A 12,650-nucleotide genomic window follows, 5' to 3' on the forward strand; every position below is an offset into this window, starting at 1 on the left:
CAATTAACACTCATATCCAAAAAGCTTGATTTCTATTTTTCCATGAAAATGTAAACGTCATTTGTGGATTTTTCATGTTTTAGGGTGTATCTGAACCTCTTTTCTATTCCCTCACCAATCACTGAATCTTAATTTGTTTGTTTGTTTCATATTTCAGAAAGTGCAAATGTCAGTTTGTTGATTCATATATCTTAGTTTATTTAGATTAATCACTGAATTAACATTAAATCTCTGGATCCATCCCTGATCCACCTCTTCCAGCTGCACTCTGGTGCAGACATGAAAAACAACGAAAGCCTAAATTCTCATTTTCACTTGGCACTATTTGCAGACATTGGCCCAATTAGATATCTTTTCTTTAGTCTGTGTCTGCTCATGTACATGATCATAAACTGTGCTAATGTTGTCCTTATTCTGACAGTCTGCCTGGAGAAGTCCCTGCATCAGCCCATGTATGTTTTCATCTGCTGCCTGTCTTTTAATTCTCTGTACGGCTCAGCCGGCCTCTTCCCCAGGCTTCTAATGGACATTCTGTCTGACACTCATTTAATATCACGTTCATCTTGTTTCATTCAGATATTTGTTTTATACATGTATGCATCATGTGAAATTACTATTCTCAGCATCATTGCCTATGATAGATTTGTAGCCATTTGCCAGCCTTTACACTATCACAGTAAAATGACTTTTAAGGTAGTGTTTCGTCTTATCACCTTTGCCGCAGTCTACCCTGCATGTGTATGTAGCTTCTGTCTTTCCCTCACTATTTTGTTGCCTTTGTGTGGTAATAAACTAAACGGGCTTTTCTGTACAAACTGGCCTGTGGTTCTAGCCTGGGCGAAAGCCGACTGTTGACTCTGTCAAACAGTCTGGGAAAACCCAAGAGGAATCCGTTTCCATGGAGGGCGGGACCTTCCCCAGCAACTTAAATTCATTGGAGTAACGGAGTTCCCTTAACCAATCATAATGTTTAGAAATGACGTTGGTTATGCGCCGAGGTTCATGCTTACTCTCGCGAGGCTCTAGCTCGCGAATCACGCTTCCCACATCCGCTTTCATTATACCGGTACCATTTGATAAATCAAACTTTTCCCAAAGCCAGTTGGAAGGAGAGCTACGACATCCTTGCCACTAACAAAATTGAAGAGGCATTCCTCTTGCTCTCGTTTTAATTGTGTAATGATCTCCAGAGTTGAGACAACTTCATGGATAGCTTCTAGCGTTCTTCCGTCGCCATGTTTATTTCCGCTGCATTTGAACTACAATTATATGGACTACAATGGACTCCGCGCGTGAGTTCTGCGTCACCACTCGCAACTGTTTGCTGATTGGCAAAACACTGAGCGAACCGAGGTAGGGGGATTTGGCCAGACTATGTGCGGAGCCAAAATCTTTGGGCGGAAGTACGTAGGATGGCGTCGCCAGGCTACTGTGGTTCAGCTCTCCTGTGTGGATACGAGTGTGAACAGTATAACAGGTCTGATAGCTATTGTAATAACCATTTTTATCCCCTTGTTCTTTATCTTGTACACTTACCTGCGTATCCTGCTGGTCTCACAGAGAAACTCATCTGAATTCAGGGTAAAGGCTCTGAAAACTTGCTTGCCCCACATTGTGACATTTGTGAACTATTCTTTGTCATTTACTGGCGAGCTTTTACTAAATCGTTTGAAAGATGATGAAATGAACCCCTTTATTATAGTTTTTTTGTTTCTGGAGTTTCTGATCATTCCTCCTATCTTGAACCCTTTAGTATATGGACTCAAACTGCCTCAGATCAAAACTGTGATTTTTGGATTTTTTAGACAGGTGATACACATTAATAATTAAAGACACACTATGCAGAAGGATAAGTCTGTAAAAGTTCAACTTTCTACTGTTTCCTGAATTTACTTCTAATTTTGCACACTCGCATAAAAGTCTGCCATACAACAAACACAAAAGCCACGTGAAAATGAGCGAAGAGAAAGTTTGTGAAAGGAATTAATACTGCCTACGTTTCAATTAGAGGGAAACTTGTCACAAAGCATTACCTAGCATGGCTAATTTCATGGCACAATTCAGATGCGCCTTGTTGGACTCGTGTTTTTTTGCCTTTTCCGAAAAATGCTTCATGTCACACACACCGACAGTGCTCCAACCAAAGCTAGCAGACAAGTAACCTACTGTACATGTACGAAGCTGTCAACACATTGTTTACTGTCTCAACATTGCTTTGCTCATCAAGCTAAGATATTTCATTAAATCACTCCCAGTTTCCCATTTTGCAAAGACTTCGTTCACAATCACTTAAACTTTGTAAGATAGCAACTATAAAGTAAAATCTTTACCTACCACAAACGTGAATCCGGATTAAACAGCCAATGGCCCTCATTTATCAAACTTGCGTAAGACGAAAAACATGCGTAGGTCGTGCGTACGTTCTTTTCTGCGCAAAGGTTGGCATTTATCAAATCCATCGTGAGCGCAGGAAAGATGAAATCGCCACGACAGGTCTGAGGCCGTGTACGCACTTTTCCATTTTGACTTGCGGTGACTGCAATAGCATACATAAACAGCAGCGTCACTAGTGCGTGCCTCATGAGTCGCAACAAATCCCTAGGTTAAAATTACAGACTTACCACTTCAAAGAAGGCCCATGTTTTATTTGACTTCAACATAAATATAAACATAAACGCAAATTAAATAAATTAAAAAATTAAACAAGTACAACTCCGTAATTGGAAGAGTGATGGCTCATTATTCAACCGCGCACCCTCACACCGAACAGGAGAGGCGCTTTAACACTGCGCATACGCGCACGCGTGGCACTGTGGAGAGGTGTATAGGGCTCCTAAAGGGCAGGTGGATCTGTCTCTCGGCTGCGGGGGGAATCCTTCTATATACGCCCAAAAAGGTATGCAATATTATTATTGCATGCGGGGTTCTCCATAACATTGCCCAAAAAAAGGGAGTGCCATTTCCAGATGTACATCCAGAGGACCCCGTACCCAGAGATCCCTACCACCAGCCTGCACAGCCAAGAGCGCTCAGGAGGAGAGAGGAACTTATTCAGCGATTCTGACTTTTGGTAAGCATTCTGTTATTCAAGGAAAAAAGAAAGGAGAACGACGATTTCTTTCAGCATTTATTCTGTGACTTCAGTGTTTCATTTATGTCTTTCAATGTACTGTCGATAGATTGCATGGTGTGTGTTAAAGCCATCATCCACTTCACGATCTCTGTTTGTCTTTCTAGGACCTCTGTGGTCAACACGGCTGGCCGGTGTGACGCTGCAGACCGGGGGGCAGAGGCAGAGGCTTCGGATGTTGACGGGCCGCGTATTCGTCGCGCGGGTCAGGTTGCCCGGATGCCACTTCGGATTCATCTGTGAATGAAAAATATTAGTTTGATTAGGAACCTCATTTGTGTTGAAAATTGAAGCAACTGTTTTATTTAAACGTCTTGGGTGTGCAGTCATTCTTACCATTCTCGAGCTCTATGGGCGCATCAGTGTCAAGTCCCCCTGGCACGCCCGATGAGGACGTAGCTCCGATCAGGCCAGCCACCCTCTCCTCCAAGGCACTCAAATCCAAACCTGGATCGGAGCCCCCCCCCCCCTGTTTGTGACATGCTGCGTCGGAGAGCTGCGACCTTCTTTTTTGTGGCCAATTTCATATCGGACCACTTCTTCCTGATCTTATTGGAGAAAAAGTAAGAACATCGTTCAATTTTAGATTTCATTTAATCTGGAGTTTATCACATTTTATTGACCATCACAGTAGGGGAAAATACATACCTCGTCCGGTCTGCGATTTACATCGCCAACGCTGTTGACAGCCGCGGCGATCTCCTTCCAAGTGCGCGTTTTTTGGGTGCTCTTTATGCCAGCTTTCATACTTCCAAACAGCACCAGGCGGTGTTTCTCCACCTGGGCTGTGAGAGTGTCAAGTTCGGCCTCGTTGTAGTTGCGTTTCTTTGCCGCCTTTCGTCTATCCATGTCGCATATTCTAGAGGTGCGGCCTCTCAGCCCCCTTTTGTAGAAGGCGTGATTAGGATAATTACGATGGATTTCGGCCACCGGATTTATCAACAACCGCTCAGTCTTACGATGGGATTGGTGTGGTACGCATGTTCTGTGAATCTCATTTGAGCCTCTGCGTACGACGAGTTCTCCGCTCATATCTACGATGCTTTCTACGACGGCTTGATAAATGAGGGCCAATATCCTGCATCAAATCCGACATAGTTATCCGTTTTATCCAACAAGTTTGTAGGGGAATTTGGCGGCACTGAAGTTCCCACTGGCTAGATGGGCGGAGTAATATTTCTTAAACCCTTTGAGTCCTTTCCATGTCCAGGGCAGATCATACACCTGCCCCAATAACATCTACACAGGCACGCTAAATGTTTCATGATATTATGCTACGTAGGGGCCTACAGTGATTCTGATTGGTAGAATGTGCTCGAGAGTTCGGCGGGGCCGGGCTTAGCTGAGAGCAGACCAGGCATCTGCCCTGGCCAGTGGCCATAGATCTAACGTTAAGCAGCCACACTGGAGGTAGGCTATACTTCAGCGAAAATAAAAACAGATTCCACTCGCAAAGTCCGTCACAAGCCACAATCTGTTGTAATACGATTCCCACTGTGATTGAAGTTGAAATAAATATTTTATTTATAATTTATAATTATCTATATTTTATATATAAAAGAAAGGTTGGGGTGTGGAAGGCGGGGCTCTGCCAATCCTGCCCAAATACAGCGGCTGCTTTTAAGTAAAGGATAAATGATCAGTTATAAACAGAAACAGTAGCACATGTACATCATCATGTGTTTTATTTTTTTGCTGCTTTACATCAGGCAGTGAGCATCGGTACAAAAAATATCCTAACCAGCACATTGATGTGAATTAGTGCTAGCCAGAGAAAGGCAGGGACACACAGGACTTATCTTTGTCTTCTCTGGAAATTTGTTTTCCAATACAGCAGTGAATCCGACATTCATCACAAGAGGAGATTTAGAGGAGAATTTATGCTGTGATGACTGGATGACTGCATATTTATTTAACTTTTTTTTTATCTCATTTAAGTTGTAGCATTAAAAACATTTATATTTGCTGGGAATGTGTGTTTTGCTAAAACTTAAAGGACAAGACCGTTTTTTTGACATTGGGCCCTTGATTTCACATTATAACACCCCTGCTTGTTGTTGGTAATTTGGAGCTGTTCCGAAGATATTCGAGAGGCGTCTGGCTGCTCTCTTGAGATATTCGGCCATGAAACGGTTTCCTATGGGCAACGTTATACAGGCACAAACTATGCTGTTTATAATTTATTAATTACTGTACACTAGCACTGATAACGGGGAGGTGCGTCGCTTCCTTAAAAAAATCCAGGTTACTGTAATTTTGAATTTTTGTCGTAAAGTGGGTGTTACTGACGTCATCATCGTGCTACTACCACAGACAGCCCACAGACAAACACACACAGACTTTACGACAAAAATTCAAAATTACAGTAACCCGGATTTTTTTAAGGAAGCGACGCACCTCCACGTTATTAGTGCTAGTGTACAGTAATTAATAAATTATAAACAGCATAGTTTGTGCCTGTATAACGTTGCCCATAGGAAACCATTTCATGGCCGAATATCTCAAGAGAGCAGCCAGACGCCTCTCGAATATCTTCGGAACAGCTCCAAATTACCAACAACAAGCAGGGGTGAGTAGAACATTATGTTATAATGTGAAATCAAGGGCCCAATGTCAAAAAAACGGTCTTGTCCTTTAAAGTAGGATCCATTGCTTTCTATCCTTTGAGGGTATTATGGTTGGTCTTTTGAGATTGGTACTCGTTGATCAACTTCCAAGTTGCTCACCTTTAAGCTACATGTAGCCTAGAATTAGAGCCCTTAAATTGGTTCAGCTTTGTGATCTTTCCCAGTTTCTTGCCTATGAGTCACCTCCATACTCATACTCAGAAGGTTAAATATTTCTCTCAGATTATCTGCTTGTAATCTAAGATTCATGCTTTGGCCAATGCTATGTTTGGTTAATATTTCAATAAATATTCTGTATTTATTTTAACTGGGTCAATTAAAGAGAGAACTACTGAGTAGCATTGTGAGACTGATTCATGTTATTTATAATTTCATTCCATCAAACAAGGTTGTAATGTAATATATTTTGAATTTAATAGTGATTACGCCACAATAGCGTAAATTTAAGCTCATGCATGGTTCAGGGTGTTAGCTACAGTCTCCACACCTACAGTCCAACTCTACTACATTCATTATCCAATATCTTTGGGTAGCTCTTTGCAGTATACTTCCCAAATGCAGCAACTAGGACTACAGCAAATGATTATGTAGATAACTGAGCGTTCTATTAATTATTCTATCAATTAATCGAGTGATCAGATAAGAAATACTTTAGCAAAAATAACTATTCAAAAGAGAAAAATTCACATTATGAACTAGCTTCATGTATAGACACAATATTTGTTGAAATATGTATAATTAGGCTATTGATAAAAATGCCACAGAACAGTGGGTATCTGCTTCTCTCCTACTTTCTCCACTTTCATACATTGTATTTTAATGCAGCTGAAATCCTTCAGAAGCATCTTATTTACGTTTTTTTTGTCTGTTCTCAGACAACACAGTGAATCAGAAACAGAGACTGAAAAACTGCATATCTGTACCACATTCAGATTTGTTAGTAATGTGATACTAATGCATGACACCAGATTACAGAATAACAAACTGCTGTCAGATACTGGTGATAATTAGAGCACATATTGCTTTAGACTCTTCTGGCTCATGTGACCGTTCTCAGTGGAACAGCAGAACAGGTTTAAAGTTAGATAATAAGGGGAGAGGGCTGTGCATTTCTCCAGGAGCTCACTGTAGATACACTGATGCAGAGCCTGATGCCAGCATGTGTTTATGTCTTTATTACTGTGACAGACCAGAGATTTTGTGTGTTTTCTTGGCTGATACATGTGCTGTTTTTTAAAAGTTGTTTAATTTAATATATGTAACTACTGGATATTGCAACTTTGTCATTTGCCAGCCTTAAAATCCAAATTAATTTTGTCTTCATTCATTAGACTGAGAGATTGTTTATTACACAGAAACTTGTTTATTACACAGAAACTCTCTCAATGAGAAATGTGAGGTTGTTTGTTCATTTATCACCTGCAGCTTTCCTCCACCCAAGTGTCCTTTTTGAATGTGTCTTCTATAATTATTTAATATTACTACGGTATTCTAAATACTGTCAGATGTGTCTGTTTGAAATGTGGAGCGTTTGCACCTTAAATGGATACCCTGATGTCACAGAATTTTTATCACCTATTTACAATTTTGTCCTCATTTAACTTGTTTCTCTCACCTTCTTAATCCTCCACCTCTCTCACTTCTGTTCTTCCAGCTCTGCTTTTGTGCTGAAATGGAGAATAACAGCAGCCTGAACTCTTATTATTTTCAGTTAACACTATTTACAGACTTTGGACTCCTCCGGTATCTTTTCTTTGGTCTGTGCCTGCTTATTTACGTGACTATAATCTGTTTTAATGTTGTGATTATTCTGACAGTCTGCCTGGAGAAGTCCCTGCATCAGCCCATGTATGTTTTCATCTGCTGCCTGTCTTTTAATTCTCTGTCCGGCTCAGCCGGCCTCTTCCCCAGGCTTCTAATGGACATTCTGTCTGACACTCATTTAATATCACGTCCATCTTGCTTCACTCAGATGTTTGTTATTTACGTGTATGCAGCATGTGAAATGACTATTCTCTGCATCATGGCCTATGATAGATTTGTAGCTATTTGCCAGCCTTTACACTATCACAGTAAAATGACTTTTAAGATGGTGATGTGTTTGATAATATTTGCAGAGCTCTATCCTGTTATTTTATGCGGATATTGTCTTTCAATCATTGTTAGCTTACCTTTATGTGGGAATAAACTGAACAGACTTTTCTGTACTAGCTGGCCGGTGATTCAGCTCTCCTGTGTGGATACGAGTGTGAACAACATAGCAAGTTGGGTTGCTGCAACAACAACTGTCTTTGTCCCTTTGTTTTTTGTCTTGTACACCTACCTGCGTATCCTGCACATCTGCAGAAAAAGCTCGTCTGAGTTCAGAGGAAAGTCATTGCGAACCTGCCTGCCCCACTTGGTGACATTTGTTAACTTTTCTTTGTCTGTGTTCTGCGAGCTTTCACTGAGTCGTCTTGAAGCTGATAAAATTGATGCAGTTTTCATTGTTTTTTTGTCTCTGGAGTTTTTAATCATTCCCCCCATCATTAACCCTCTAGTTTATGGACTCAATCTACCGCAGATCAAAACAGGGATTTTTACACGGCTAACTGTTCGCAAAAGGACTCCCAGTAAATAATTCACATCACAGCATGCACAGGGAGAAGTTTATGATTCACTGTTATTCACTCTATGTGCTCGTGGAATTTTGCTGTAATTAATTTGTGCAGATCACACATGTATATTCACTGTTAACCTTAATAACTCATACAAAATTGATGTAATTTAAAAAAAAGCCAATTCTGCATTAGAACTCTGTTCTCAGCCACGATTACTTGTGAGATCAACACAGAACAATATTTTTTTTCAGCCTTTTCAAGTCCATTTTTGCATTATTATTTAGTCCACAATATCAACTTTGGTGTCAAGACTCATTCCAAGTCACCTTTAAGTGCTTTATATTAGGTAAGTTCCCATAACACACAACTCCTCCTATATTAATAGGACATGTATCTAATAAAAAGGGATTTAAGTTGAGTTTTAGTAAAATAAAGGTCATCGTGATTTCATCAGAATGTCAGGATCTGGATTTTAAGTTGTGTTCTTGTACTTAGTTATTGGTGTCTTGATTCAGTACTTTGTGTTTTCTGTATTTAGATTTAGTCTTTGTTTCATTCTAGTTCTGTTTATTAAAGATGAACTGAAACGAATGTTCATCTATCATTCAAATGAAATTTTTGTCTTTTTCTAAAACCATCAATCGAACTTGAACTAAATTTTCCGGGCATAACTTGTTAAAACGGCCATTTAAAAGTGTGAATTATATGGCATTTGGTGCGAAATTGGCCACGTGACCGTGACGTCATAGGGTTGACTCCCTTATTTGCTAGTATGGCTGGCTGCGAAAACAACATACATTTGATGGACCTATATCTCATAAAGGAACCTAAATTCTGATACAAACATCAGCAGGTCGAAAGAACACACCTCTAACATTATGTGGAAAAACTTTCGTTGAATTTAAGCCACACAAATTGATTTAATATCTATATTGTAGAGGCTCTCTGCACCTCCCGTATAGGTAATGGAAATGAAAGAAAGTTACCATTTTCGGCACAGGATCGGCGGCACAAAACAGCCATCGCTCCTACTACACGCTGATTATTATTAAGATGCTATCAATCAAATGACACAATAGTGTATGTTTGCTGTGGTAAACTGGAAAAGATTTGAACATGCCGGTTTCGCAGATATGGCATTCTGCTGCGCTGTCTTTGACACGTTGAAACCTAACGAAGGGGCACTTTGAAATCCAGCCACTTAAAAAAAACGTATGTGATAATAACATGGTTTTAATGTAAGCTTAATAAACAATGGCGTGGATTAACGGGTCGGAGATCCTCCAGTGCGCGGCCCCAGTGCGGATCCTCACGGGTCGGCGACAGGGAGATGGGCACCCGGCCTCGGCACGACCTGCAGCAGCCATCGGTAGGACTGATCCACGGAGCCTCGGATGTCGTAGCTGGCGCAATCACCGGAGAGACCAGACAGCAATTCTAGCTGGATATGTGTGCAGACCGAAGAGCAAAGCGAGCAGTCCCCTGCTTCCGAGCAGCAATTCAGGTGCAGCTATCGGCAGGCAGCAGCACGCAGTGATACGATCCACCGTGCTCTCAGCCAATAGCAGTGGTCGACACTTGCCTCTCAGAAGCGAACAGTAAGCGAACATTATTATACATAAAAAAAACAAGTCCAGTAATGTCCGATCTGGAAATTTCAGACTCACCTGTCTTCGCGCCCGAGCAGTAGTTCGAGCAGGGACAGTCTCCGTCGGCACACCAGGTCCAGCGATGTCAATAGTTGGAACAGCTTCAGCTAAAAGACGTCTCCTATTCCCAACCATTCCCGCGATCTCCACATTTTTAGTGAAACAGTTGTGATGGAAATGTAAGGAGCACAACACGGATGTTGAGGACACTTCAAAATCACGACGATGCCTCCGTACAAACTGTATCCACCGTGCTCTCGTCTTTGCCTTCTCCTTGTCAGCCTCAGTTCCAGTAGTTTTTGGTTTGGGAAACATGTGCAGAGATGCCTTCAGTGAAGCTGCTTTTTTTGCAACTAACACCATTTGTTCCTCCAGCAACACAATATTTTCTGCCGTGCTTTGATGTCTTAGCCATAGACGCCACCATTACAGTTAGACTACGAGAACTTCTGTGTCAACCCTATGACGTCACACATTAAAAAACGAATTCGCACAAAAAGACAAAATGTGGCTCCTTTTGAGCCCGTTTTAACATGACTTCCCGGATAAATTATTATCCAGACAATATCTCATTTTAATCGCAAGGCTTGGAACCTTTAGAATCAGCAGCAAAAACTGTGAAATTCCAACAATTAAAATTCGTTTCATAAGCACTTTAAGTTCTGTATTATTTTCTCCTTGTGTATTCCCTTTGCTCTCTCTCGCCCCCTGTGTTCTGCCATCTCTCTCTCTCTCTTCAGTCTCTCTCCTGCCCTCTGCTCTCATTCACTCACCTGCAACCTGTTCCCAATCAACTACCAGTTCCTACTCCAGTAATCACCTCCCCAGTATATATGTCTGTCTAGTCCAACCACTCCTTGCTGGATCCTCTTCATTTCCTTCACTACTTTGGTCTTCGATACTTTGGTCTTTAGTCTTGTCATGTGTCCTGGTCTGGTTTTGTCCCCCTAGTCTGTTATTTCTAGTCCGCCTTCCTCGTCTGTCCTTTTGGTAGTGTTTTGTTGTTTTCTAGTTTCATGTCCAGTTTAGATTTTATATTCCAGCTTTGCTGCGCTTTTGGTTTATTCCCTTGTCAAATAAACCCTTTAACTTTATTTTGCCTCCCGTCGTGTCTGCATCTGGGTCCTCCCCGAAACACATCATGACACAGAAAGGGTTATCTCATGTTTCTTTTTTCTCCACATGAACAAATTCACCTCTCATTAAACCCCATTGCTTTTTTTTCTTTCTCTAAGGGGTTTAAGAACCACTTGTTGTGTGTGTGTACCACCATTAGGGATGGGAATCGAAAACCGGTTCTTGTTGAGAACAGGTTCCCAGTGTTTCAATTCCTTGGAATCGTTTGGCAATTTTGCAAACGATTCCCTTATCGATTCCAGTGGGCGCGAATGACGTCACCACGCAACGTTGCGTGGCGAGTCCAGTGCAGCCAACAGTAAACATGGCGCCCAAGCGGTACAAATGCTAAAAAGTTTGGTTACACATCCCTAAAAAAGACGACAACAGGGACACTTGCAACTTGAGTTAAATTACCCAGGCCATGACAGACGAATGTGGACCTCACCGTTGTTGGGTTTGTAAGGTCATGACTCGTGTTACTTCTAAACTAAACAAATTTAATGCTAATTGACCGGTTTGTTGTCCTTTTTCTCCAAATGAGAATCGATAAGGGAACCGATCGTTAAGCAGAATCGAAAATGGAATTGGAATCGTCAAAATCTTATCAATTCCCATCCCTAACCACCGTAAAGATGCATCTTATCAAATAAATTGCACATTTGAGCTGTGGCCCAGGGTGTTCCCCACTTTACTCATTTTGTCATTTACATAATCTGAATAGTTCAAATAAACTGGACCCAAACCACAACATTAAAATATTGGTTAAAAAACAATGTCCTACACAAACTCTAGAATACATTACATTGTAACCATTTTGTTATGCAATGAATATGACTACTTTTAATACTTTGTCACTCTTTACTCTACATCACCTGAACAACATCAAATATTTAATGTTTCATTACATGAAACCACATTAACTTTGATTAACATAAATGAACAACATACTCCCCAATGAGATGTCACCTTATCGTGGTGGGGGGGTTTGCGTGCCCCAATTTGTCCGAGCTGTGTTGCTCGGGGCTTTAAGCCTCTGGTAGGGTCACCCAAGGCAAACAGATCCCAGATGAGGGACCAGACAAAGAACAGCTCACAAGACCCTCTATGACAATACACAAATTTGGATGACGTCTTCCTTTGCCCGGACGCGGGTCACCGGGGCCAGTGGCCAATTGGCGGGGCCCGGCAGCATGTGCCTGGTGGCCGAGCGTTCCCATAGGGCTTGGTCGGGCATAGCCCGAAATTTCGACGTGAGTCCCCCCTTCCAACGGGCCAAGGGGTGTAATGCGAGCTGGGTAGCAGCCGAAGGCGGAGACCTTGGCAGTCGGATCCTCAACTACTGAAGCTGGCTCTTGGGATGTGGAACATCACCTCTCTGTTAGGGAAGGAGCCTGAGCTGGTGGGCGAGGCTTAGTGGTTTTGGCTAGATATAGTTGGACTCATGTTGTTGCATGGCTTTGGCTCTGGAACCAGTCTCCTTGTGAGGGTTGGACTGTCTTCCACTCTGGAGTTGCCCTTGGTGAGA

The 12,650-nt window shown here is 41.7% G+C and overlaps 2 protein-coding genes across 2 annotated transcripts; both read left to right on the forward strand.

The window, feature by feature from the left end:
* The first annotated feature begins 279 nt into the window (after positions 1 to 279).
* LOC142396021 (olfactory receptor 51L1-like) lies at positions 280 to 1,830 on the forward strand. The gene is made up of 2 exons (XM_075478564.1): positions 280 to 822; positions 1,426 to 1,830. The coding sequence occupies exons 1-2, from the start codon at positions 280 to 282 to the stop codon at positions 1,828 to 1,830; spliced, it is 948 nt and encodes a 315-aa protein (XP_075334679.1).
* Positions 1,831 to 7,429: 5,599 nt separating this feature from the next.
* Positions 7,430 to 8,377, forward strand: LOC142396022 (olfactory receptor 10A3-like). Its single transcript, XM_075478565.1, has one exon. It carries the CDS (start codon positions 7,430 to 7,432, stop codon positions 8,375 to 8,377), a length of 948 nt encoding a protein of 315 aa, XP_075334680.1.
* Positions 8,378 to 12,650: the final 4,273 nt, after the last annotated feature.

This window comes from Odontesthes bonariensis, chromosome 12 (assembly GCF_027942865.1).
Source record: "Odontesthes bonariensis isolate fOdoBon6 chromosome 12, fOdoBon6.hap1, whole genome shotgun sequence".
NCBI lineage: Eukaryota > Metazoa > Chordata > Actinopteri > Atheriniformes > Atherinopsidae > Odontesthes > Odontesthes bonariensis.

Bases quoted from the DNA above. Each gene is read 5' to 3' on its own strand.
- LOC142396021 (XM_075478564.1), top strand. From the start codon at position 280: ATGAAAAACAACGAAAGCCTAAATTCTCATTTTCACTTGGCACTATTT. The intron at 823-1,425 runs GTGGTTCTAGCC...TGGCGTCGCCAG, and splicing joins TTTTCTGTACAAACTGGCCT to GCTACTGTGGTTCAGCTCTC.
- LOC142396022 (XM_075478565.1), top strand. From the start codon at position 7,430: ATGGAGAATAACAGCAGCCTGAACTCTTATTATTTTCAGTTAACACTA.